General features: G+C 40.2%; 1 protein-coding gene across 6 annotated transcripts; it reads right to left on the bottom strand.

Moving 5' to 3' along the window:
• Positions 1–27,426, bottom strand: ptpn20 (protein tyrosine phosphatase non-receptor type 20). 6 transcript variants are annotated; one of them, XM_063492304.1, is made up of 47 exons: positions 27,091–27,419; positions 24,829–24,976; positions 24,452–24,615; positions 23,662–23,727; positions 23,401–23,580; positions 23,169–23,244; positions 22,692–22,772; positions 22,396–22,471; positions 22,010–22,163; positions 21,662–21,733; positions 21,300–21,474; positions 20,953–21,088; positions 20,698–20,836; positions 20,449–20,601; positions 20,000–20,185; positions 19,723–19,885; positions 19,102–19,369; positions 18,932–19,011; positions 18,414–18,491; positions 18,198–18,305; positions 17,942–18,058; positions 17,602–17,810; positions 16,941–17,042; positions 16,578–16,671; positions 15,968–16,053; positions 15,311–15,482; positions 14,685–14,896; positions 14,077–14,175; positions 13,505–13,986; positions 12,769–13,345; positions 11,359–11,529; positions 11,090–11,264; positions 10,791–11,001; positions 10,674–10,711; positions 10,341–10,427; positions 9,589–9,650; positions 9,134–9,295; positions 8,797–9,046; positions 7,893–7,999; positions 6,623–6,705; positions 6,103–6,212; positions 5,814–5,962; positions 5,515–5,605; positions 2,761–3,095; positions 2,456–2,671; positions 2,072–2,134; positions 1–1,985 (listed from the first exon to the last, which is right to left on the bottom strand). In XM_063492304.1, exons 2-47 carry the CDS (start codon positions 24,950–24,952, stop codon positions 1,875–1,877), a joined length of 7,050 nt encoding a protein of 2,349 aa, XP_063348374.1. In that variant the 5' UTR covers positions 24,953–24,976; positions 27,091–27,419; the 3' UTR covers positions 1–1,874. The 6 variants fall into 6 exon arrangements, 4 of the variants coding, with proteins under 4 accessions (XP_063348374.1, XP_063348373.1, XP_063348376.1 ...); XM_063492303.1 differs by having other exon boundaries at positions 6,076–6,212; positions 27,091–27,418; XM_063492305.1 differs by lacking the exons at positions 1–1,985; positions 2,072–2,134; positions 2,456–2,671; ... (1 more) ...; positions 5,515–5,605; positions 5,814–5,962 and having other exon boundaries at positions 6,146–6,322; positions 27,091–27,425.
• Between the last annotated feature and the right edge of the window lie 10 nt (positions 27,427–27,436).

Below are 27,436 nucleotides of genomic sequence, written 5' to 3' on the forward strand. Positions count from 1 at the left end.
TAATTAAAGAGAGAGGTATTACATTGTTCTCAGTTATTGGTTACATAGTGGCTGGTACAGTGACAAGATATTAATTCAGCATAAATAAGCAGTTGTGCAATCAGAGGTTATTATATTTCACAATGCTACGCATAAGCACTTGCTTAACTGTACAAGATGCATTTTCACAGATGAATGCAAAATGTGGTTTTCTTTTGTTCTTTCAAGAATAACCATTTTCAAATATATCAATGAGTTTCAAATAGGACGCGAACTTGCACATAACAGAGGGTTAGCTATCGTTGGAAACCAACCAACCAACCAACCAACCAGCGCGGAGTGAAAAGATGTTTCATACACAGTACAGAGGCTGGTGGCCCTGCATGGCCATCCACATGGCAAAAGTACAGTACTGCATATGTCTAACCAACATGCTCCAAACAGTTTGGAAAATTGGGTAACCGATCCAGACATTCAGTTTCCCTCCTCCTCAGGAGTATTGCTTTGTTACATTCCACATTTTGATCATGTTCAAGTCATTTTGTCAAACTCCAGGCTGTACTGTAAGAGTCTGCATGCAATAAGAGAGCTGGTGTGTGTTTGTTAGCAGCTACAGGAACAAAGCTCACAAGCAGTGACATCCAAAGGTTGAGGTTCAAACCAGCAGCGAGAAATCATTTTAGATTTGACTTTGACCGTTGCTTTGTACAATATCTAAAGTGGCAAAATGGAAAGTTTGTAAACCTGGGAATATTTTTTGCATTTTTGGCTGAGTTTGTATTAAAATAGCCAAAGAATACAGAGAAAGGATGCTATCACGTAACAGCTTGCATGTAATAGCCCAGCAACTAATAATTTAAATTACATCTAAATCATTTTTGTACATTTTACAAAAAAAAAGGGAATATTTAGTGTTCAAATTTTAGCAAAATAGTGAATTGAAAATTTATGAATTTTCAAAAATTTGTTATGTGGGGTCATTCTTTATCTGTATTTGGGATGAGCAAGTTGTGATAATGTTTAATAAAATGTTCTTTGTAATAGATATTGTATAAAATGAGCACACAAATTAAAAAAAAAAGAAAGATTGGAAGACAGTGTGCAAACACCACACTGTTTCAGAGTTACAACTTAACAAAAAGGTGAGATGTAATGTTCCTCTGGTTTGAATTAACCAAAGTCCACCTTACAAACAGACCAAAAGCTGCTCGTTCACTCCAACCACTATCAGGTGCTCTCAAATCTGTTTCTTGTCCTCCGTCCCTGACCGCTTCAGACAAGTGGGCTGGGGTCAGTATGGAGCAAGTGATGTGTATCTTTCCAAGGCACTTAATGCTTTTCATTCCCTTAGATGATTAATTAAAGACAATCAATAATGTTCTTTTACTAATACCCTTTTCTGCAGGGTACAAATGCACTTAAATGAAATGATAACACAATCTTGAATCAAATGCTAGTCATTGAGGTTTGAAACAGACACTAACTTTGGTATGATGATCTTACACTTGTGCACTTTGATGACTTTACTGCCAAGATGTAAATATTACCGGATTTAAAATAACATGCAACATAAAAATGTAAAGAACATGGAGAAAAAAATTATATTTAAAAAAACACAATGTTTGAGACAGAAGGCAAATCACTAAACCTGAAAAGGCAAAACAACCTCAGTGATCTAAAATAACGTGAGATAATCACAGCACCAAGAACACATACACAGACAAAGTCAGTTGAAATCATTGTAGCAAAGCTGAGAAGTACAGATTGCATATTATAGCCAGCTAAACTAAAGGAAGCCAAAGAAAACTGTATCATCAACGTATCGCTCTGCTGGGCGCGACTGCACGTGGTCGAACATTCACAGCTTGTTTCTTACAGGTACGGTGGAAACATTCTCAAACTACTTTGTGGTCTCTTGGGTCTTCTGGTTGCCACTGGCTGCTGTGAAGCTGTAAAATCCCCTGTAAAACCTCCAACCAGACTTTGTAGCAGAAAAGGTATTGCTCCTGAAATAAGGGGGACAAAGGACATGTCTAATTTTGGTCACCATCTATTCCAAAGCTTGAATTTTAAACCTTCTGCTGGCACTGACCTTGGTTTGAATCATCCCGTGCCGCTGAAGTCTCATCTCTTTCACAATGTTGCTTACATTAATCTAAAGGTAAAAAAAGAAAGCTGTTAAGCACAGATGAAAATGCATGCATGTTTTATTTCAAATAACAGTGATTAATGAAGTGGCTGTAACCATGTTAGAGCTGCTGGGTCGCACTTTGGCACAGCGGTGGTTTAAGAATAGCCAGTTATAATAGGATCTGCCCCTGCTGACCTATGTGAAAAATTTCACAGCAGTCCATCTGATAATTGTTTTTTATTTTTCCGGAATGTGATAGATAAGTGGCATCTCTAGAACTGTGCCAGTCGCATGACTAAAACCACTAAATGCCAATGAAAACCCATCAAAGTGGATTCCACTCACAGGCAAATCATTCTCGATGAGGCTAAGGATGATGTCAGTACAAATAAGAACTCCTGTGCGTCCGATGCCAGCGCTGCAGTGTACAGTGACGGGCCCTTTATGGTGCACTGCCCTCAGGTAGCGGATGAAGCGAACCAGCTGCTCGGAGGAGTGCGGCACGCCGTGGTCAGGCCAGTGTGTGAACTTCAGGTGTCGAACAAAATGTGTTTCGGCAGTCTGGAATGGCAATTCATCAAAAATTTGAACAAAACTTGTATTTATTCATTTTTTACAGTAAGTCAGAAAAGAAAGTGCCCCTCTCTCACCTCACTCTCCACCATACGGATGATCTTGATGTGGAAGTATTCCAGGTACTGTTGGTTCTCGAGGTGAAGCTGGTACCTGCCTACATCCAAAGGCACACCCAACTTCTCTGGCCAGTATTTGTGACATTTAATCCTTCCCCGCTCTACTTCCTGTGTCATCATGGAAATGACGTCAGATTTATTTTCCCAGATCATCTGCCAGAAGGTTTGCACAGTAGAAGGTAAAGGGCCCTGACAGGAGATGTAGAAGAACTCTTCATCGCCAACTTGCATGCGGATGTAGCTGGCATTGATATAGTCCTGGTTCTCTCCAACCACAACACGAGTTTTGTCATCTAAAGGAAGAAAGAGCAAAAACAACACAAAAAAAATAGTCTCTGTGTGTTTTTGAGTTTGAGCCACAGACTTTACATGTCACTCAGTGGTTAATGAAGCCTTGACTTGAGCATTTTTATCACCAGCATCTCGATGTTTTGAAACCAGACGTGATGAGCGAGCGGTGCATCTGACTTAGAAGTCAAAGACACTGTGAGTTTATGAGGTAGTGATTAATTCTATCACAAATCAGACAGCAAACCTCTGGAATTCATGGTGATAACACAGCTTGTAATATTATTTGTTCCTGATGCTCCTTCATTTATTAAAAATATAAATCCTAGATAATTACAACATCACATACTTGGCAGACTCAGAGAAAATTATAAGTGTGGTACCAGTGAGTTATTGAGAAATAATTTGTTCTGTGTAAATTAAATTGCTTAACTGTTGTAAACAAACATCTTCACCCCCTTCTTTTTTATTTATTTATTTTTTCTTTCTTTTTTACCTCAGCTCTTAGGAAGAAGCCTGTAACACATGAGTAGATTTGACTGTTTGGTACATTACTGAAAAAAAAAGTTGATCACACTCCTTCCAGGCTTCAGTCACAAACATGCAAAGAATAATGCCTTTTAAAAAGTAAATATCAAAATTATTTCGTGTTACACCTGCTCTAGAACTGGAACAAGAAAGTAGGTAATAAAATGTGGCAGTGATTGTAATGGACATTTGCTTTTGGTCTATATCTTTATTTGAGCTATCCTACTAAGTCCTGCAATATTTAGTCCTAAGTCCTAAATAGAGGACATCCAGGGCTTTCTATTGATATCTCATTTGTTTGAGTGGCCTCTTTTAGCCCCGAAGAGGAAGAAAATCTTAAAAAAAGTTCAATGTTTTTTTTATTTGACAGAATGAGGTGGGTTATCCTAGGTACACACTCCATAAACGAAGAGGAAAAAAGGTTCCAAGCAGGTCCGAGAGGTTGAGGAACTCTTCCCTCATCCTGACTATTACCACTATCTCCAGGGCAATGACCTCATGCTGATTAAGGTAAGGTGATAATTGAGTGTCTAATAGCAATAGGTGGTTTAAGACTTTTGAACAATGCTGCAAACATACTTACTTTAAGGCCAACTCTGTGAAGGTAATGTATAGACAGCCATTATCAATATGTAATATTTCTTTTTATTTCTGTTTTTTTTTTTAGCTTAAGGAACCAGCAAAGATAACCGAAACCGTGAAATACTTCCAGTTGGGGAAAATAGTCAAAAGGCCTGCAGATGGGAGAATGTGTCTGGTGGCTGGATGGGGACAAACTGAACACAATGAAACATCAGATGTCCTCAAGGGTGGCCATGTAGCTGTGATCAGCAGACAGAAGTGCAACTCTTGTGATTATTACAACCGCAACCCTTATATCACCAAGGACATGATTTGTGCTGGTATATTTGGCAAAAGCAGCGATTCTAGCTGTTATGTAAGTATGACAAATGCATGTTCTTTTTATTTTTTGTTCATATATTTAATCATACATTTGATCTTGCTGCAGGGGGATTCAGGAGGACCACTGCTGTGCTACGGAATGTTGGTTGGAGTCACTTCTTTTGGATCTCATGGGTGCATGACAAAACCTGGAGTCTACTCGTTTCTCTCAAAGAAACAGCTAAAGTGGATCAAAAAAACAATGAAGTCATCTGAAAGCAAAATCAGTGAAATCAAGCCGTACCAGCTAAACGAGACAGGCATATTTGATGCTTCTTAAATTTGTCAGCGCTGTCACTGTTAACCACTTACTTGAACATTATCCATTTTATTTCATTCTTCCTCTTCTTTATGATATTTTAGTTTTCACAGACTGTCCACATGATAGCAGCCCATGGTTAGTCTGTTAGGTAGGTTAGGTAAATTTGGCACAAACATGAACTTTTTCCAAATATCATATAACTCAAAGTACCTCCGAATGTGAATGCTCTTGTTTGTTGCAGACAACTACAATGCAAACAGGAAAAGGATATTTTTAATGTATACAAAAAATAAATAAATAAATGAAAGTGAAAAAACAAAGAGATTCACCATGTCATATATTACAAACTTAAGCTGAAAACGAATGAATCTGTAAGCAGACAAAGATAGGTTTTTTTGAGTATGCATTAATGTTGATTTCATTTCTAATTTTAAGTATTTTTGCTTGAAAAGCCCAAAACAACAATATTTTTTAATTAACTTTCTAGTTTTTCTTCTTTCTAATAAAAAACCCCCTTCTTTTTTAGAGTCAGCTTAAAGTGAGACAATGAAACAATGAAATGCCAAGTCCCTGAGTATCCATTTTTACGAGCTTTAAACCACCAATGAGAAAGACGGAACTCCCCAAAAAGGGAACATAAAAAGTGCAAGGTTTGAATAAATAATAACATTAAATTTTTACACTCAACTTACAGGGTAGGATGTCTCTGTAGCGGTTCTTGTCTCTGTTCTCAGGAGCTTTTCCCACTAGACAGTTGTCAGAAGGCTTCAGATGCTCCAGAGCCTTAAGTATAAACATGGACATAATAACCATAATAACTTAAGATAATGCACCATTTTAATAAACGCTGATTTTCTACAGCATGGATGTTTGTCTGCAGCTTCACAGTGGAACCCACATTGTAGTAAGTTACATAATAACTTCCTTTTAATGAATCCAGTGTCAGTGTGGAAGACGTAATTGGCACTTTTTACAACTAGTTCACACAAACCATGAACTCTTTGACCAGTTCCTGCTGGTCCAGTTGATGCTGGAGAATCTGGATGAGAGCTTTGACTCTGGAGCCTGAGTACTGGCTGGTCTTTGCAGGGGTAATAAGAGCTAGACTGGCCAGTTCCTCCTCTGATACTATGGGTGGGCCTGAGAAAAATATAGATTAAAAGAAGTGGAGAAAAGGGTCACTTTAACCCTTTAATGCAAACATTTATGTATTTTAACTCAGACTTTCATTACAGTACTAGAGAAACAGGCACCTGTTTGGGATGAGGCCATTTCCTGACCTTTGGTGCTGAATACATCGTCATCATCATCTTCACTGCTCCAGCCGTCTGACTGGGGTTTCCGGATGTCTTTGCAGGAGTGGTCCAAAAATTTGCTCACAATTTGTTTCCTGGGGGAGTCAGGGGGCAGGGCAGGGGTGAGACCAGACCATTTTTAGTCTTCGGTAGGAGGGGATGAAATCATGCAAGGCTGAGCTTCCTTTCCCTGCGACTTTTCCACCTAAAATACAGTATAAACAAAAGGCTAAAATATATTTTTACTACTGCTGTACCTTTCTTTTTTTTAAGCCTGCATGGAATAGTACTATACACTTCCTAGCTGTTACACTAACTAACATTTTCTTCTAATGGGGATCACAGTTCACAAGCATCAACGTTTATCCCACAGTGATGTTTTATTTATTGCTCTTTGCTGCCTCCTTATGGATAATGCTGGTACTCCAGCATACAAAGATGCAGGAGGACGGGGGTTGAAGAAGAGGACACGAAATATGTAGACAATACAAGAGAGTAGTACTACCTGTCAGAAGCTCCATGCAACATGTCAGTGACATTGAGGGATGGGCAGCAAGCTTGATGAGAAGGGGTGCTGTTACAGCTCTCCTGTTCCACAGACAAAAAGCCAGAGGAGGCAACAGAGGGGAGGAGCAAGATGTTAGCAGCAGATGTTAGTAAAGATGTAAAGAAGGGTACGATTTAATTTTAACAGTTAATAATGTTGCAGTTAGTTTATATACAGTACTGTACAAAAGTCTTGGGCTGTCTTTTCTTTTTATTTTACTAGGAAAATGAGAAAAAGGTGCAGTCAGGTATTGAAACATGAGCAACCACACATGGAAAATGCTGCATACAAGACAAAAACAGAGTTTGTACAATTGTAATGAGCTTGTCAATATTTGGTATCACGACTTTTTTTTCTTTAACACAGCCTGTACACTTTTAGGCAAGCTTCTTGTATTTTTTTTAAAAGTAATCTTCAGGAATAGTTCTCCGGGCTTCTTGAAGGACATTCAATGCTCTTCTTTGGATGTTGGCTGCTTTTGTTCTATTCCCTATTCTGCTTCAATACTGTTGAGGGCCTGGGCTCATCTGGGCCAATCTATGAATGACAGTGTTTCATTGTATGTTTTTTCTATCCAGGTACGCTTTTACTGCACTGCCAGTGTGTTTGGGATAATGGCCATGCTGAAAAAGGAAGCCTTTCCCAATCAGATGCTTTCCAGATAGTATTAAATGGTAATGAACTGTACTTTTCTGCAATTATAAGTCCATCAATTTTGAGAAGACCCCCAACATCCCCAAAGCTGAAATGCAGCCACAATGATAGGACCTTTACCATGTTTTACAGTTGGCTGTAAACCTCTGTTGTGCTTCTTTCCTGACCTCCTTTGTACACACTGATAAAAATTTGAATCAAAACTTTCAATTTGCGCTCATCATGTCATAAGACCAGTTGCCACTGATTTTCAGTTCACTTCTTGTGTAATTATCCATAGCTCTGACTCTTCTCCCTGTTCCCTTTCCTCAAGAATGGGTAAGTGACACTTATTCTTCCTTGGAGACGATTTCTAGGCAAGTTTCAGCAAACAGTAGACAGATCAACTGAGAGGCAAGATGTATCTCTCATGTTAACCTTGAATTAGATACCTTTTTAAGGTTCACAGAACTATTGCTCAAGACCACTTTAAAAATTACAAGAAAATCTGGCTACTTTGAAGCAAAGTTTAAAGAAATGGGAAGTTGCGCAAGACTTTTGCACACTTCTGTATGCTTGTTAGTGTCCACATTACCTGTTTACCTGTAGTCTCATCTGTTACAACTGTCAGTAGGTGAGGTGAGGGAGGGGGCGATGTTAGAACAACATCTGCTTCATTAACCACAGGGTCTGACGTTGCCTCTAAAACAGCAAATGTAGACAAAATGTCAACAAATAACAAGATTAAAATAATCACGTTTTTTGTTAGTGAAATATTACAAATCTCTCAGAGTCTACAGCTTGTTTTAAACATCTGCTTTCTACAAATGGGGTCACACTTTATTTTAGAGTACCCTAAGCTGTATTTGTATCAAATTACACAGAGCTAGAAATAATGTTTGTATTAGACAAATTTTACAAGCCATACCTTCATTAGGCATTATTCAAGACTTTGCATGAGCTTATTTGACACTACAGTTGTGCTGTAATGTGTTGCAAATTACGCTCTAAGAAAGTGTGAGCCTCTAATAATGGGAGATAAAGAGGGATTTGACTTTTTGTCTCAATATAGATTTGTAATGACAGTAAATAAAGAGCCTAGTAGGTATCATAGCCTAATATTAGGGGATTGGAAAGTGGCATGATAATTTTAAAAACGCGTGAGAGTAGACTGTCAACAAAGTACCACCTACACTGTGTAAAAGTCTGGACATCATCGAGATTTTAAGGGATGAATGAACATGTGATCCACTATGCTTTAGATTTCTTCTAATGACCAACAAATGATCCAGTAGTAAGGTGAAAGTCAGAGACAATTTGTAAGTATATCTTACAGCACTAAATCTGGTTTTCAAAGTGATCTTAACTTATGTGTAATGCACTATAAAGAAACTGTTTCTAATTCCAGTTATGCCTAATTAGACAAAAAAAATGGATTTTTACATCTTTTACCATAAAATTTATTGCAGCTTAGGAAATGTATTTGTCAGAGAGCATACCAGGGGGGCGGTCCACTGGCCTGTTCAGCATGAGGTCAGGTGAAGAGCAATTATCAGGGTTGGACACAAGAGCAGGCTGCTCAGCTAAAATAGCTTCCGTTTGAGCTGACATGTTGGGCGGTGTAGGTGACTCGGAGTAGGTCAGGGGCAGGACATCTCTGCAGATGGTGAGCTGCACAGTCCCTTCAGCTTTGCGTAGGATTTCCACCACCTTACTGTGGCTCAGTCCAGACACAATCACACCATTCACCTAGCATGGGCACAAAGAAAATCAAAGCCTCCCCCCGACTATGGAGGTAAAAAAAAATTATTTACATTACATACGTTGTGTTGTTACCTCTAACAGAATATCTCCCACTCTCAGTCGACCGTCCTGCTCAGCTACTCCACCTGAGCAAATTTCTCTCACCCTGAGCATGCTGCCATTTGTTCCCCCAACCAATGCAAAGCCGAGACCTCCTCCTTCTGGTTTAGTGAACTCCACTTGCATGATGCAATTCTAAGAAGACAAGAATCGAGAAATAAGGAAACAGATTCTCTCATCAGTTTTATAGCTGTGTATTTACAAGGCCAGATTGCATTCTACATAAAAAATTGCCACTGTGTCGTGTACATAAATGAAGAGTAAAGAATGCTTGTCAAACACAGATAGAGAATACACTAGCAGATTGACACTCAGCAGACTCATGTTACAGTGTCCCCTTAGACGGACAATTGTTTAAGCAAAGCAGAAGGTGTACAGGAAAAAAGACTAGGCTATTGGACAGAAAATACATTTGTTAATAAACTTACATCCTGTTCTTGTGCGAGAGAGAGACATCTGAATTGTCCAGCAGTCTGATACACAGCTTCAGCTGAAAAAAAGCCCATTCAGACAAAAAAAAGAGTTAACATGTATATTATTATGCTTTTAGAAAACATCAAGCAAGTTTAACAAAGGGAACTCCTGGAGTTTGGCTCTAAACCAGCAGTGGAACTTTCCTTCTCTACCGATTTGCATCCATGCCACCTTCTGCATCAAAATAAATTTCAAAACCAGACACTTGGAGAAAAAACAGCAACACACACCAACCTCCCACCTCTTCGGACATTTTGAAAGAGAAGTGTTGAGCGGTGTATTTCTTCTATGACAGCAAAACAAAGCTGATCTTTTCAGACTGACCCTCTCCACTTCATACACCGTCACCAGGCAACTGAGATACCTGCCCTATAGACCACTGGCTGTATGGTTCTGACTCTGTGTGCATGTGTGTGCGACGCCTTTGGCCTTGCAGTCCAATACGCCAGTGGAGGGCCAGAGGCTCGCTAATTATTAATCCTGCTGTGAGAGCCCAGGATCTGTCTGTCAGCATTCAGATCACACACATGTAAACGCACACACAGCTGCAAAGAGAGCTATCTGTCAGCACTACGCTCATGCTTCACCCTGACAATGGGACAACCACCAAAGGCATGAATGGTAACTAGTTACTGTGCTGATGATGAAAAGAGTTTGGAAGAAGCAAAAAGAGAAATAAATGAATGCGAGAAAGAAAAAAACTCACCATCTTCAGTAGGAGAGTCTTTCTCCGGGGAGACTGGCTCTTCAAAACGAGCAAAGGACTTCCTGTCCTTTTTCCAGTCAAACAGACCTGTCGAAGAGAACAAAGAGATCAAACACAAAAAAATACCTTTGCATTACACACAAGTAATTGTTTTGCTTCCCAGAATTTTAAGGTTTTCTGGTAATGATTGAACCTAAATTATCATTGTTGAGCGCAAACATATTTGGTTTCTAAGCAATGCATCATTGCATATACTGCATAGAAACCAAACTATCCTGTATCATGGAGCCCGATCAAGTGAAGCCATGCCATAAATTCTTTGGAAGCACTTACCGTTCCACTTACCCCTGGGGGTCACTGGCTGCTCTTCTCTGTAACAGACACAAGAACAGACTCATTCAAAGAAAGAAAGGCAAACACTAAAAACATTATCTCTCTAACCATTAATACCTGATGACTTTTAGTTTCACTTTACGTGGAGCGATCTCACAAGCTTTGACTGCATCCTCTAGTGTCATTCCCAGCGTGCACCTTCCACAGATGTACAGGATCTTGTCATTGGGTTGAACACTACCCTCCTCGCTGGCGGGGGAACCTGGCACCACCTCCAGACAGTAGATGCCCTGCCATTTACTACCAATGCCACCTGTCAGCTTTATTCCTGGAAAGGGCACGCACAGAGATTAATTCAAATAATATATCACTGATGTGCTTCTATGCCGTAAGTCAAAGTTTATATAAAGTCCCACCCAGCTGTCCTGAAGGTGTCTTGTGTAGAACAATATCAGGCAGGCTGTCACAAGGGGGTGGAGCCACCAGGTTGCTCACTGCTCTCCCTATTGTCATACTCAGTCTCCTTGGAGATGACCTGAGAATAGTCATGGCAACGTCATCTGCCACACTGGTAACATCATGGCCATTTACCTGGTAAAAGATGACAGGCAAAGAACAGTTGTCATATCAACAGGACACACTTAATGATTACTTTAAATGTGCAGGCGCAAGTTTTGGTGCATACTGTGACGAGCCTGTCTCCTGCCCTGAGTCGTCCATCTGCCTTGGCTGGATTGTCCAATATTTCCTGTATGTAGTAGCAGTTGTCTAGTTTGCTTCGAGTGATGGTGAACCCAAAGCTTCCACTTCTGGACTTAGTCAGAACCACTGACAGCTCAAATTCCTTAACCAATCCCTGTGAGAATAGAAATTAGAAGGTCATGATTTTAAGAAAAAAAAAAGAAAATTTTAAATTTGATGGCAGTGGCAAAAGTTTGTGTGGGGGATATAAAAAGCTTCAAAAGTCAGTAGTCCTAAAAAGAAACACCCGGAGGAACATTTGACACTAATAAGGTTCATTAGCACCAGGTCAGTAACATAACTAAGTATATAAAGATAATCTTAGAGATGCAGAGGTTCAGAGGATCTGTGGCGACGCCTTTTATATTTTAATGTTTTTTGGAGATTTTTATCACCATTTCTTCTGATAATGAGTAGGTGGCACTCACAGGGATCTTTTTCTTTGGAAGAAGAATCATATGATCCATGAAACATGCCTTTTAGGTTGGTCAGATGCTGCCAACACCAGCCCTTTGATTTTAACATAGAGGGGAAACCCTGGGTTAACTTAGCCAGTTGATAAACAGCGTGATGTAACTGCTTATCCTGATTGCCAATGTTAGTGTATCCAGAATGGAAAGATACCCGGGGTATATCAAACTGTCTTCATAGTATAGGGCAGAGTAGCACTGCATTAAAAACAGGGCTGACTGTCATTCCTGTTTTTAATGCAGCCTGCTCCATGGGCTCAGGAACGCTTCCAGAAATCATCCTCTGTGAATCCAGAGTGTAAGTTTAAGCTTACATATATGAACATGACACAGAAACACCACCATCTCCTCTGGGTGTCCTATGAGGGACCATACAGCTTGTCATCGGCACTGAGTTCAAAAGCCTGCATCTCTGTTGGTTTGGGGTTACATTAGTGCCTATGGAACTGGCACCTTGCATATCTGGAAAGGCACCATCAATGCTGAAAGGTATACACAGATTTTAGAGCAACATACGATCCCATCCAGAACACCTCTTTATTAGGGAAGACCCTGCATATTTCAGCAAGACAATGCTAAACACCATACTGCAGCTATTATAACAGTAGAAGAATCAAGGTGCCGAACTGGCAGACCTTTCACCAGTTGAAAAAATTAACACATCATGAAATGAAAAATACAACATAAGACATAAAAATACAAAATAAGACTCTGGACTGTTGAGCAGCTAGCTATTAGACAAGAATGGGAAAACATTAATCTTCCAAAAGCCCAGCAATTGGTCTCTTCAAAAAACTTCATGGAAAACTAGAAGGCAAACTAATATTGTTAAAAACACAGCAAAATTTAAGCAGTGGCGTAAAAATAGAACATCGTCGACTTGCCTTTCTTCGACTCTCTTCCTCTTCCTCATCATATTCGTCATCATTGTAATCTTTGTATTCCTTTTCTTTCTTTTCTGGTTCTTCTCTAAATTGGATCGGAGCAGCCGGGGGCAGCAGTGTGGGGGGCAGCACTGGGGGAGGTGGACTAGGACAGGGAGCCACAGAGATAATCTGAGCTGTGATAGGGGTCAGTGGTGGAGGTTGAGGTGGGGGCACCATGGGGCGGCTGATCTTGGACATGGCTTTGTAGTGACTTGGAAGAAGCCCCTGCTGGATTGGGTGGTGCTTGGTTTTTGGAGGCTGTGTTGTGAGTGGCTGGGATGGATGTGCCAGGGAACAAGTGGTGGGGGTGTCAGATAAGAGGTTGAGGGCCAAGGTGGTGGGGATGGGGTGTGGATACTGCAAGCTACTTGATGTTTGAGAGCTAAAGTTGGCTGTTTGAGTGCTAGCAGTGGGAAGCATGTGAGGAGGCTCCAGTGTGGAGCTGATGGTCAGGTACTCTTCATCTGCCATGATAGTGAGTCCATTTCCCATGAGGCAATAGGTGACACTTCCATCTGCCTCCTCTCTGACTCCACTGCCGATTAAAAAAAACATCTTATTTTGTGGTCTACTTAAAATTAAGCCAAATGTTCATGTTCATCCTAACAATAAAACTCTGTCCCGATAAAAGACATCTGAAAATAACCACACAACATGCACATCAACACATGACAGCTGGCATCTGAAACATTACCTGGTATACACAGAGTTGGAGCCAGTCTTAGGACAGACATCAATAAGCATCACAGTAGAGCTTGAGGTTGTTGCGTCCTCCTCCTCCACATCTTTGCTCTTCTTTTCTGCTTCTGCTTCCTTTTGTTGCTCGAGCTTCCCAGCAGCTAGTTGTGCCTCTGTTGGAACAGGTGGAGACCCAGAGCCAGGCGAGGTAGGTGAGGCAGGTGATGCTGGCGAGACTGGTGAAGGAGGAGATGTAGGTGATGTTGGTGAAGGAGGTGAGCGAGGGGGAGATGGTGGAGTCTGTTGTGTCTGCACTTCTGCCTTGAGATCCTCCTGGCTCTCTGGGAGTTGTGAAGCTGCAGGAAGTTCTGAGTTTTTCTCTGTTTTGCTGGTCGGCTCCTCCTCCTGGTTGGAGGGCTTTTTGAGGAGCTCGCTGTAGTCCTCCCCCAACCTGATGTCCAGAGACCGGGATCGAGCATCACGGAGGGGTGTAAGACTCTACAGAGTCAGACAGAAAGTACAAGGGTTTGTCTAAAAATGTCTGCCTTGGGACTGAATTTACAGTGATTCATGAGTATATTAGCTCACCAGCGAGTTATTATCTCCATCATTCAGTGCTCCTGGTCCAGGTCGGCAGATCAGCAGATGAACCTCAGAAGGAGCTCCACGTAGCAGAAGCAAAACCCTCTGAGACAAACAGAAAAGGCTGATGGGCTAAGAAACTTTGAAGTGGTTAAAACATGAGACAGACTTAAAATGTGCACAGCTATCTGACCAACATATGTGTAAAAGCAACTCTGCTAATACCATTGTGACTTCTTGGCAGTACAGAGAAGATTAAATGGAACAAGCACAATGACACTAACTGCTTTCTATTTCAAGTGGTAAAGGATTAAAGGATTAGTGAAACAATGAAGTGAATGAGACTTGAGAGAGAACAAGGTCACTTGTGTTACTTATACACTCGGCAGTCCATTCATGATTATCCATTGTGCTTCCACAGGTTTACACAGTTTTAAGGCTACATTGGCTATTTTGCAAACAGGTTTATTTTGCTTTTTAGCTTCTTATGGTCCAATTGTCCACCCACATTCTTGTCCTCTTATAAATATAAGAAATAACAAACAAACTAAACAAAAATTTGAGCTCTTTATGTATGATAAATACACTATCTGATATAAACATATAAATTCTACCTGATAGGGAAGATTCTTGAGAGGCTCTTTGTTGACAGTCAGAATGATGTCTCCTTCCCGCAGCAGGCCACTTTCCTGCGCTGGCTGACCTGGGAACAGACGTTTGATGCGGACCACGCTGCCGCGGTCTGGTCCTGAGTGCAGCTGCGAGATATAAAAGCTGAAGCCGAGGCCAGACAAGCTCTTCCTCAGCACCACCTCATGTATGTTTTCTAGGAAAGAGATGAAAGGAAACACTTGAGCATTAACATGTGAATTATGATCTTTAGCAATGTGCTAAGAACATTTTTCAATTCAGTGTCACAAATGCATGTATATTTCTTTTTTGTTATTATTATTATTTGGTAACACATTTTTCCCCATTTATTTGACTTTTTTCCCTACTATTACCAGTAAAGAAGGGAAGGCTATGTGCCAGTGAACAGGAAGCTTTAAGGTTTCAGTGGATGCAATCCCAAGGGACTGAGGCGGCATCAGCCCTAGATGACTCTGACAGCAACCACAATGTAGCTGTCAGATGACTCACAGTCACCTCTGGGCCATGTGTGCATGAGTGTGTGTCCCTGACACTGTCTATCTTTTCTTTTTTATTACGAGGGTAAATGCCCCTTCGTCTCCCCTCTCACCATCGGTTACAAAGCTGTAGTCCTTGGCTCGACCACTCAAGGTCGTTTCCATGGAGACTTCAGTCCTGAGGGGCTGTGTGTGTGATGCACTGTGGACCAAGGTAGGGCAGGGCGAGTCAGGTCTAGGCTCCAGAATTACTGTGGGCTCCCTCTCGAGTAGCAGGCTCACGACCTATAGGGAGCAGATGACGCACAGACTCCCCCTTAATAAGTTTGATAAATTGAATTGAACAAATAGCGTCACAGCGGGCACAGAGAATAATGTGTAGCAGCACTGGTTCCTGTCATTTTTTCACTGCATGCATATTGTCAACTGTGAATAACGCTTCCTTAAAAAAGGTTCAGGTGGAAAGGTCTAAAGAGTCAGGTCAAATCCTTGTAATAGTGAATTCAATACTTTGGACTTTAGTGCTTTTGTCATTATGTTAAGTTTTATGGTTTTATATTTAAGTTAATTTAACTAAAACAGACTCATTAGGGAAGGATTATCATCATGGATCATGAAAAGATGGATTTAAAGAGATGAAGAAAAACGTAACCTCTGTGAAGGACAGTCACTTAGTACTGATATTAATGTAATCATATCAGCAAACAAGAACATTTGTGTGTGATTGTGTTTCATTGCATGAGCAAGTGTTCATGCCCGTGTATGTATACCTCCCCAGTCCTCTTCAGGAACTCGACAGCTTGATGGTGAGTCACGCCCCTCAGGTTGGACCCGTCAACCTCCAGCAGTCTGTCACCTGTCATACGCACAAACACAAACCTCATCATCATTAGCAGCATCAACTGTTTGTGATGTGTGTGTGTGTGTGTGTATATGTGTGTGATGACATGTCACCAAACTTTAAAGTCTCTCCTGCTCACTGAGGCACGAAACAAGTCACAGCACAGAGGTTTACAAAATGTAAATAACAGCAACAGCAAATGTTTTATAATATAATTTCTCAAATACATTTTTATGCTCTTCGGGGTTTAGACTTTTATTATCTTACTGTTCAATACACAATCACTTATGTAATATGCTGCATATGGAAGCTTAAGAACTTTTGTGTCAGATTCATACTTTATAATGCTGTGATGATGATGATGTTAGGGGGACTGTTATTAAGGATATACTTACAATGTAACAACTGAAAAACTTAGAATTTATCCAGAATTTAGAAGTTTGATACAGATCCTGCACATTTTAATCATTTATTTTTTTATAACCCTTCACCTTTTTCAACACCTGATCATATCTTCTACTTCCAAATTAAAAGATTACCAATTTGAATGCGACCATCCTGCTCAGCAGCACCTCCAGGCACCAGACTCTTGATGTAAATGCCTCCATCATGCACATTAGTGTTAATTCCTCCCTTTGGCAAGACAGAAAAAAAAAGGAAATTCATTTGGCTGACAGTAAAGCAGTGATCTTACAAAGTTTTTATATGATTCATATCAATTCAAATTCAATTAGTCAAGATAAAGTATTTGACATTATATCAAGAACATATTGTATTTTTACAGCTTCCTTATCCAAAATGATTTTTTTTTCAAAAATGATTTAGTAAAGAAACCAAACTCTACTTTCTTTTACAACTAGAGAAAATGAGGAAAACACTCATCATTAAAACATTTCACTCACAGCAACACTGATGCCAAGGCTTCCACTGCTTTTCTTCAGCTCCACTACAAACCGCTCGCCTGTTTTAAGGCTCAAGATAGAGGGCGACCGAGAGTAAACGTCCTGAAAAAGTCGCAGAACGGAGGATTAATGTTAGATTACAAGAAATGACTTCATGAAAAATTACATACAGTAACATGAACATGTATTGTAATGTTTAGAGGTTATTTCTGCAAGTAAAACGTGAAAATTAAAAAAAATTTTGATTTAGAGTGTTCGTACTTGTTACTTGATAGTTTTGCAAAATGTGGCAGTTATTCAAAACAATTCTGTAAATGTATGCAAGTTTAAAATAAGTGTCTGTAGCCTATAATATTATAGTTAACAGTGTAAATGTTGCAGTTATAATGACTTTCAAATAATTTAACATCTGTACTGAACTGAAAATAAATAGATCGTTAAAGTGTTCCTAAAAAAGAAAGGAATGAATGAGTGCATATCTTTGGGACACTTCTGAATCCTGTGAATGACGACATCTCTTAGTTTAATTCAATTAATGTGAGCACTTAATCTGTTAATCAGTTAGCATTGGACTCTTTTATCAGCTTTGACAGCACTGCTTCTTTTAAAAACAGTAAAGTCAATCATCTCTAACCGCTGTCTTCTGAGCACTGGTTCTAACCTGGGCATCGTGTATTCGCACCACAGGAATGTGAAGCTTCCTGTTGTGTTTTGGAGTTGCCATGCTGGACAATGTGATGACCTCCTCAAGTTCCTCCACTCCGGGACGGTACTCTGTGCCACTCAGGGTAGTCTGTGACCCGAAGTTCCTCTCCAACGCTAATCCAAGAGTACTCTGACTCAAAGAACTTTGTCTGTCCTTCAGTGACTCTGAGAGGAAAACAACCAAGTGGCATTAAAGACCTAAAACCATAAAATAACTACTACTCTGCACAGTATGATCTGATAATAATTTATAAATATTTGAAGGATGGACGGAGAAAGCAGTGGGCCGATCTTACGCTTAGGCTGGGACACAATGAGCTCCACCTCATCGGGGCTGCTCTGTAAGATGGCAGCAGCATCACTGAATGTCACTCCTTCCAAACTAGTCTTATTTAGTGAGATGAGACGTCCACCTGGAAAAATCAGCAAATCACCTTCAAGTCCTTATGACACGTCATGTCCAGTCTAATTGCGTATCTTTCTCTAGATATTTTATTATACTTTTTCATCCCGTATCTATATTTTTTAATCTGCATCGTTTGAGCTTCGCACCTGGTTTAATTCGTCCATCTTTCTCTGCAGGGCCATCAGGCACAATGGAAGCAATGAAGATCCCAAGGTCAAGTTTGCCTGTATTGTCCTCTCCCACTATCACAAAGCCTGAAACAGGAGCAGAGAATATGAAGACTTTTACTAAAGAATCACTTGGCATTAATGTTATGCTAGGAATTTTATCTCTCTCAGCTAAATCTGCGGTAATAAACTCACCAAAGCCCAGTTTGGGATCTTTCTTCAGGGTCACGCAGACTATCTCTCTCTCTGGTGGGGTCCGGGTTGGTGTATCAACTGCAAAACGCATGTTTTTAATATGATAAACGGGCAGCAGTAAACTATTTATATACTTTGTTTGCCTCGTTATTGTGCACTGGGTCACTGGGGCAGGTCAAATGTATGGTGTGGGTTTAGGTCATAAACAGACCAAAACATTAAGACTTGTACGCACTTTAGAAATGTTCAAATCAACAAATCTGGAATTAGATCTAAACACATGAAGAAAACATGTGGACTCCACATAGGAGAGCCCCTACTGAAAAGAAGAAGAACTATTGTTGTGAGGGGACAGTGTCAGCCAGACAACCAGACTGTCACTCTAATTTAACTCTGTGACCATCAAATTTCAAAACCTAATATGACTTAGAGGCTACCAAACAGATGTCAGGTGCTCCATGCTGATTTAGTGTGTTACTCAAAGACTTGTTGTATTTCTATTTTATTTGTCAGCTCACCTCGAATGGAGGATGAGGCATCAGAGTCCTGCTTCTGTAGTGACATACTGGACATCATCCTGGGAAGAAGCTCTGGCGTACTACAACATATGTTCACGGTAACATTTAGCTAAATCCACCTATATTTTTGTGATAATAACATGAAACTTGTAATCATTATTAAGGGCTACCTCCAACACTGTCGCTCTTTTACATCCCTGAGGTCTCCCGTTTCAGGCAGATCCTTGTTCAGCTCTCTACTCATCTCTCTCCTCATCTCTCTCTGTTGGCGGAGCCGAGCCTCCAATTTGGCAGTCAGGTCGTCACAGGACTTGGAGAGGGAGTCTGGTTGACCAGGCGCCAATCCTACATGGTTCAACATGCCCTCTGAGCAGGATATCCGCCTTAAGTTCAGGTTACGACCCCTGTAGGCGGATATGTACTTTTCCATGTTTTCATCTGGAGAAACAAAGTAGAATCAGGTGCTGCTTACTCTTTGTTATGCTTGGTTAAAACCTTTTTTTTAATATTAGCACTGCTAAACCCTGAAATAATATTTTTTGCTCACAGTACTCATTTCTTTTTCCATTTAGGAATAAATATGATCAGTTTTTCCTACCAATCCCATCACCAGGAGAAATGAGAAAAAAATCAATCAATCAATCTAAGACAAGTTATCCTATCCAGTGAGAGTAGAAAAAACAAACACATTTTAAAGTCTTAATTGGGATCAGGCTGGACAAAGAAGAGCTCTTAGTCTGATTTCTCTTTTTTTGTGCAGTTTAAATTTTAAGCATTCAAAATATTCCCACCTGGGATTAAGGTGTGGTTTAGCTGTCGTGACGTCATCTCGCTGTGAAACTTGTGCTGTGCTGAGCAAAGGTTCAGGAGGTATTGTGCTATTTTTGAGCTTTCCGTTACAAAACCATGCTTTTTCCCACTGGGGCCACCACACTCTATAATCAGTTTACGTCGCTGAAAGACATAAATCATTATTTAGTTCCTTTGAGCTTCATAGCAATACTACCTCTGCAAAGTAATGTCTTACACAGCTTAGAAAAGTCTGACTGAAAGGCCATATTTTTTTACCCCAGTGGATATGGAGTCAGTTTCCCTCCAGAGGAAGCGTCTGGTGACAGTCCGGACGTGGTTCTTCATCTCGTACACGATGATTCCTTTGGCACAGACTCCCAAGACCAACTCTCCAACCACCGGCCTTTTCTCTCGCCCCACACGGTGGAACATAACTCCATACTCTGGTAGCTGCTGTGCAATCTGATGTGCACATGGTTTTCAGATTTTGTGGGACTCAAAATCTGGGAGTTTAGCTGTTGATCCTAACTCTGATATATACATGTATTTATAAACTAAGCAGGACAGTAAAACTGTCAAATTAAAAAAAAATAGTAGTAGTAATAAAAAAGTTCACCGAGACTTATGACTATAGCATACATACAGTAACTAAAGGACAATATGAGCTACTTTTTAAACGAGTCTGTGTACTTGTGTGGGAATAAATGCATTATTAGTGTGGTTACCTTTAGGTACTCCATTTCTGCCTCTTCTGGCAGCATCTGTGCATGACTTGCATGTAGTCTTGGCAACTCTTCCTTGACACTGGGCAGGGCAAGCTTCTCAAGCATCCTCTTGGACACATAGTGCTCTGGTTGGTAATAGTTCTTGCCATATAACTAAAAAAGAGACACAAAAAGGATAAGGATACACACTGACAGATAATGCTGCTACTTAAAGACATGCTGCAAACATGATTGTTATGTCCTCTGTACCTCTGACATGTAATCACCAAACTCAGCCTGCAGCGCAAGAGCAGCCAGGAATAAGCCTGTCTCCTCATTACAGTAAAGCCTGTCCTCCAAGATATCCTTACGCAGCTGTAAGTAGTACTGGTGACGAGTCAGTTTGTGCCTAGGAAGGAGGAACAAAAAAAAGAAGAAAAAAGGCAAGAGTGAGTTTAACTAAATACATTTCTGAAAATGAGCTTCCTGCATATGAGTTAATCGTGAAACCGCTGCAGCACTTACAGAATGAAGGAGATATCATCAACAAAAAATTTGACTCGAAGAAACACCAAAAAGGATGATATCTGCCCTTTTTTCCAACTGTCAGGGGCAACTTTGGAGATTTTTGTTTCATGATCCAAAAAGAAATATTCATCATCTGCAGAATGCCAAAGAAAACTTCTTTAGCCACATTTGTCTGAAGTGACTAAAACATCCAGTTGCGGAAAGACAGATTCAAAGTCATTTCAGTTTTTTCTGGAAAGGTATTCAGATAAATTACATATTCAAATATTTTTTTTTACTGTCAATCCTTTCTCACAACCAGTGCACTCAAGATAGATCAGGTTCCATTTATTCTGGGCTCTTACCATCTAGGAAGGCAAGACCAAAGTAAAAGTGTTCCACCAAGTTTGCGTGCGCGACCACCATGTCAAACACATCTCTTGCTCTGGACTTAATGTCACAGCGAACCACCGCGTACTGTCCATTAGGCATCACAACAGTCACTTCTCTCTGAGACGAACATGAACGGCCCTTTCTGGACTGTGGCGTGTACACACAAACACACAGACACACACGTACATGTACATACATATACAAATACTATACATGCAATTATGCAAATAGACACAGTTCAGCATGCGAGAAAGGACAAGCTAAAAGAATAGGAGCAAACAGAAGTGTAAACCGAAATTGTTTATGGGCAAGTGAGCCGGGATTATTCATTTACCACAATAGATCCTGGAAGCTCAAGAACAATTTGTTGCTCATCTGGCATTCTGACGAACTCGGGACCCAATGCCTGGAAAATAAAATTAATTAAACAAACAAAAAAAAATATATATATATATATATATATTATCAGCTGGAACACATCTGACAGGTTGTCATTCCTCACTAAATGATCAACTGTATACAGAGATTTTAGTTCACCTGCACTGACTACTCTACAGTTCACCTTCATTCTAATACAGCTACATGCACACAGATCCACAGCATGCACTTTTACTTCGTGCCCTGCAAAAACATTTCACTTGACTTATGTCACTGATACATACCAGTTAGTTTCTGAGCTTACCTTAGATTTTCTCTGGCTCAGGCTGAGCGAGGAGTCGCTGAATGTGATGGAAGGACTGTGAGATCTGCCTGATGTCTTCGGAGAGATGTCGTGATGGGGACTCCTACCGAGCCAACTGCAGTTGCTGTCCCTGTGACGAACCCCACGAGGGATTCTGAGGGGAGAGAGGTGGGTGGGGAAGGACAGATTGTGTAATAGTTGTGCAGGCGAGTTGGAAAAGTCAAACAACGAGAAAATGTCAGATCCCCTCAAAGTCAGTACAGACAATAAGGACGGGGGAAATGAGGAGCGGAAAGATTTATCTGTGCTGACATGAATGCACAGCATTCTTCTACACTCTTGGTGATTTAGTGATGGTGTGTATATATGCATGCATATATACATGCCTTTCTAAAGAAGATTGGTACAACGATGTGGGAGAGCTTCTCGGTCTTTGTCTCCATGGTCTTTGAGGTAAACTCCCTATAAAACATATTAAAAATGTTTTTTTAAATAGCACACATATATATGTTCTGACTGTAAAATGCATTAAACAAAAATAGATACAAAACATAAAAGCATGCATAATTCAGGGATTATATCCAGACACTAAAGTGATGCATTTTGACATGAAACAAACTTCTTTGAAAGACATCCTGTGACTTCTGTTCAGGATTTGGTTTCAGCCAAACGAAACGCATACCTGACTTTGAGTCAGAGTCCGTTGAATATCTTCTACCTTCAGCACTTCCTTCGCTGAAGTCTGAAAATGGCCCTCTCTTTCCTGTCATCCAGGTAAGAAATGAAAGATGACAGCAATGTTTAATCTGGTTCTTTCTCTCTGCTGCCCTGAGACACTAAGATGTTTGGACAGACCTGCAGGAGGTTTTAGCTTGGAGCATCTCGCTCAGTATCTGATTACTGGCTCTCGCAGGATCCTAATCCTGGGCTTGCTTTAGGTTAAGATTTTAATCCTGTTGTCCGGTGTACAGTCTTGAGTCAAACCAACAGTGACTGCAGCTACTTCCAGGAAATATGTAGATGACACCTCTTAAAGGTCAAATTTATGTAGGACGCATTAGGATTATTTAGAAATTAAATGAAATGACTCAGCTTTTTATGTGTGTGTTGTATGGACCTAGTTTAAATCAAACATTTATCTCAACTGTATCATGCTCACCATGAAGTCTTTCTCTGATCATCAGACTTCTGCCGCTCAGAGGGACATTGCTGTCTGGCAGAGATGTCTGGTCCATCTGGAGGAAAAAGAACCCCTGCTATTCACAGACACTTTCATTTTTTTTCATTAGTGCACAGTATGGCATTAATTTCACACACAGAATAGGCTGATGAGAACATAAAATACCATCAGACATGACCTTAGTGTAGAAAGTCTTTTTTTTCCGACTCACTGATTCATGAAAAACCTCCTCCACCAGCTGCCTGATGACTTTGGCGGGGGGCAGCAGGATAGAGGCTTTGAGCTGGGATTCGCAGGCTTCCAGGATGGAGTTGAGGTTTACCCGGCGGTGAGACAGGTCCTCACACATGCTGAGGAGGAGGCTGTTTAGATGGTCACTCAACTGAACCGGCTGAAAGTGTAATAATTACAACAGCTGAGTTGTGATGGTTAATGAGAAAATAACTGATGATTTTATATAAGGGGCTACTACCTGATTTTGAGGTAGGTGAAAATCAACTGACCAGTAGAGAGTCATACCCAGTGAATATACCAGCATCTATGCAACAGATAAAACCAGGTTGCATTCCTTCATAACGTGTTATAATAGTGACAATAATTATATATGAATGAGAGTGAAGTTTTTCCAGTAAGAAGCAAGTAAGAGTAAGAACAAGATAGATACAGTAGATCAAAGTGAGCTGGTTTGCACAGAGAATCTTTAAAAAAATAAAAATAAATATATTTCAAGCATGACTGATTAAATCGGGAGTATGTCATATACTGGATATATAAAATAGAAATGCAGATTACTGAAGCAAAAGGCAGCAGGCAAAAACACATTGTGCTTTCTTTTTTGTAGTTTTAAGGCATATTTCTTGAACATGAATTCTATATAGTGGTTTTCCAAATACGAAATATTGTTATATAAATGTATGATCATTTTCACATTATAATTTGTTTTCAATAGTTACTTTTTTGGACAATGTTAGTACATACGTAGGGCTCACAAGTGCAGATTTCAGGCAATGATTTTCTTTCTTCAGCCACTAGATGGCGCACTTACATCTTATTCGACCTTCAGCTCCAGACATCCTAATTTTCCACTCAATGAAAGAGACACATCAGTTTATGTCTGGATTGATTCTTAACGCCGCGAAGTCACTGCAGAGTTTAAAGTTGCTAATAAGCTGTAAAGATACAGGCTCTAGTACTCTGCACTGTTTGAGAAATCTGCCTTCCACTTTCACGTGAGATACGGGTACCAAAACACGCGCACTGACCCTCTCTGTGGCAGGTTTGGTTGAGCTGGCACGGCCCTGCAGCATCTCTGGAGCAGCGAATGTGGAAACCTCATCTGATAGGCCACAGTTCTTAAATGCTAAGGTACCAGTGGCTGACAGCAGCAAGGAGGTGGGGCTTATGATACTGCACATATTGTTGTGACCTGAAAAAAAAGGAAACATTTATGTACTATCGGCTTTACTGTAGTTTTACACTAAAGTCCCACTGATGGAAGCAAGAATGCACGATATGTTTAAATGGTTTCATAGATTTTCCATTGGCGCAACATGATAGTACGGTCATGGCGTTATAAGGCATGATGTATGTGAGGCTAAAATAACAGGGAGTGAGGTGGGGAGGGTCCTAAATGCTTTACCCTTATAAGAGACATCCACTAAAGACTCTGCAGTGCCCAGCAGCAAGGACCAGACCTCCTCCTCCAGCAGAGGTCCCCCTCGTGCCTCCAGTACTTCAGCTAATGTAACAAACGTGCTGCTCATTCTGCACACACTCCACGTATGCACCTGAGGGGAAATGCACATGGAGAACATATGCATAATACACACCGTTACATATGCAAATTGCGACTCATTAGAGGCATTTTTGATAGTAATATTCTAAAGAGAGGGTTAATTTTGATTTACATGCAAATCAGGTATGTACAAGAGGCTGTATGTGAAAGTAAGAAATGCACACATGACACTTAGTTGTTATTCTTTATGCCAGACTTGTTATATATTTCCCTCAATATTTTTGACTTTAGAGGGAGAGCTGTAAGAGATTCTGGGACATTTCATAAACACAAAAATCCTTTTCACTGGATTCAGAATACTTTAGTGCTTTGGTCTTACTGCCTCTCACTTTCTCTGCCACTCCCATCTTCTAATTGGCTTTTCTCTGACCTGGGGGCAGTCCTGAGGAAGCTTTCATTCTTGCACCAAAGCAAGTGTGTCATTATCCCAAGTTAGTTTGTTACATGCTATGCAGTTACCACATCTATATACAGCACTTTGAGTGCTGCATATAGATGTATTTTTCTTACTTTGAGCATTATGGTGGTTGCTGAGCAGTTCGCTATTTTATATAGATGAACATCCAGTTGGACTGGACCTAAACTTGCCATTGTTTGGGACGACTGTGATAAAAACAAGTAATGACGCTTATGGGTGGTCTCAAATGGATAAACAGTCTTACACGCTTTCTATGAAAACATGAGGAATAACACTGTGAGTAAAACAGGCATGTTGATTTTCCCAAAGCTAAAGGTTAAACTGAGTTTTCTCAGTGGCCAATGGCAGAATCTGGTTATTATTGGTGAATGATTAAGTCCAGTATAACCTGATCACCCTGCCTCTTATTCTACCAGATCGATTGGTTTTATTGTGACTCTAAGTTAGTCTAAATCTTTCAAAGCAGTAATATAATAGGCTTGTTTCTACAGATACAAACCAACCTAATTACTTTAGACCTGATTAAATCTCCCTCTTAAACTGAACTTATCCTTGGCTTACAAGATTAAATTCGGTAGCAAAAAAACAAATACTCTAATCAAATTGTAAGGCTATGAGGTTTAAAATCTAAGATGATACAACTGTAAAATTACATTGATGAGATCATAGAATCATCCTGCTGCAGATTACAGAAGGATGCTTTGAATGAACCTTAAAAGTATGAAATTTGTCTGTACCCCCACCGATCTAGTCTTCAGTAAAAGTTCAGCAACTGTGCTTTTGTAGAGCTATTGGAGTAACTTTTGTAAAGAGGCACACTGCTACTGGAACCTGAAGAAAAACCTGGTTATTGGATGGTAGTTATAGCAACAATAGTTTTATGTGTTGCTAAATTTGTGAGGAAACTGTAAGGGAATCATGCTGTACATACAACAACATGGATCTGCTGATGGTCTAGGTCAAGTATGTGAACTCACCATCATCATCAAACTTTCAGTTTCTATTAGAACATCTATATTCCCATGCAGACAATGATAATTACATTATAATTGTAGAACATATAGACATTCATTTAAATTCATTATAATTGGAGCGTGCAAACACAGTGTTTTGTCCTTCATACATTATGTTTGGACTAAGATACGGAACATACTATTATTTAATGAACCACTAGATGACTAGCCTTCCTACACTGTTAGTAAAACATTCTTACTTAATCATGAAGCAGACAGACACTTGATGTAGATTCACATCCAAATGCTGTGATATATTCTGGGGAATTTAGGACATCACGCTTCTTCAAGGATCTAGGTCTCATGCAACCTTCTTTCTGGCTACAAGGTGAGAATAAACCCTACCTTCCAGTACTGTGAATCGAAAGTATGATACAGTGGGCGTAAAGCTATCATGGTGAGTGATTGTTTGTTGTGATTACAGCATAAGCAGTCTATAACATACAACCATTTTCACCCAGACCATTTTTGTCCTTACAGGCCTCAACATCACAGCTACACATTTTATAGTTCGTTCTCTTTACAGTCATGTGGCTGTATCTCTGGGGTTTGTGCCTAAAGCAGATTAGATATCTTCTCAAATCTGCAATCAATAAAATGTAATTAAAATATGAAGACACCAGTATCAAACATGTGGCAAACAGCAGTGTAAAATGAATTGATAAAGAACGTTACCTGGTACCATATGTAACCTGTGTCAGCGGTCTGATCCTTAGTATTATCTTCAATACTCCCAGGGATTCAAAGTAATCCTCGTGATCATCGCATTGTTGTTTTGATGTCCTCGCTTTGAAGGCTGCTCGGTTCTGGCAGGCAATTCATCAATGACATTAACTATACATGGTGCCCCATTCATTTGCACTATTACCACACTCACCACGCTGAAGATCTGAAACTTTTTACTGTAATTGGCGCTATTCTTGGCGTCTCGTCTTTAAACACTTGATTGGATTAGCCCCGCGGTTTGACAACGACGGGTCAGAGCCACCAATAGCCGGTGGGGTGAGATCAGCTACACCGA

This window comes from Pelmatolapia mariae, linkage group LG13, assembly GCF_036321145.2.
Source record: "Pelmatolapia mariae isolate MD_Pm_ZW linkage group LG13, Pm_UMD_F_2, whole genome shotgun sequence".
Classification (NCBI taxonomy): domain Eukaryota; kingdom Metazoa; phylum Chordata; class Actinopteri; order Cichliformes; family Cichlidae; genus Pelmatolapia; species Pelmatolapia mariae.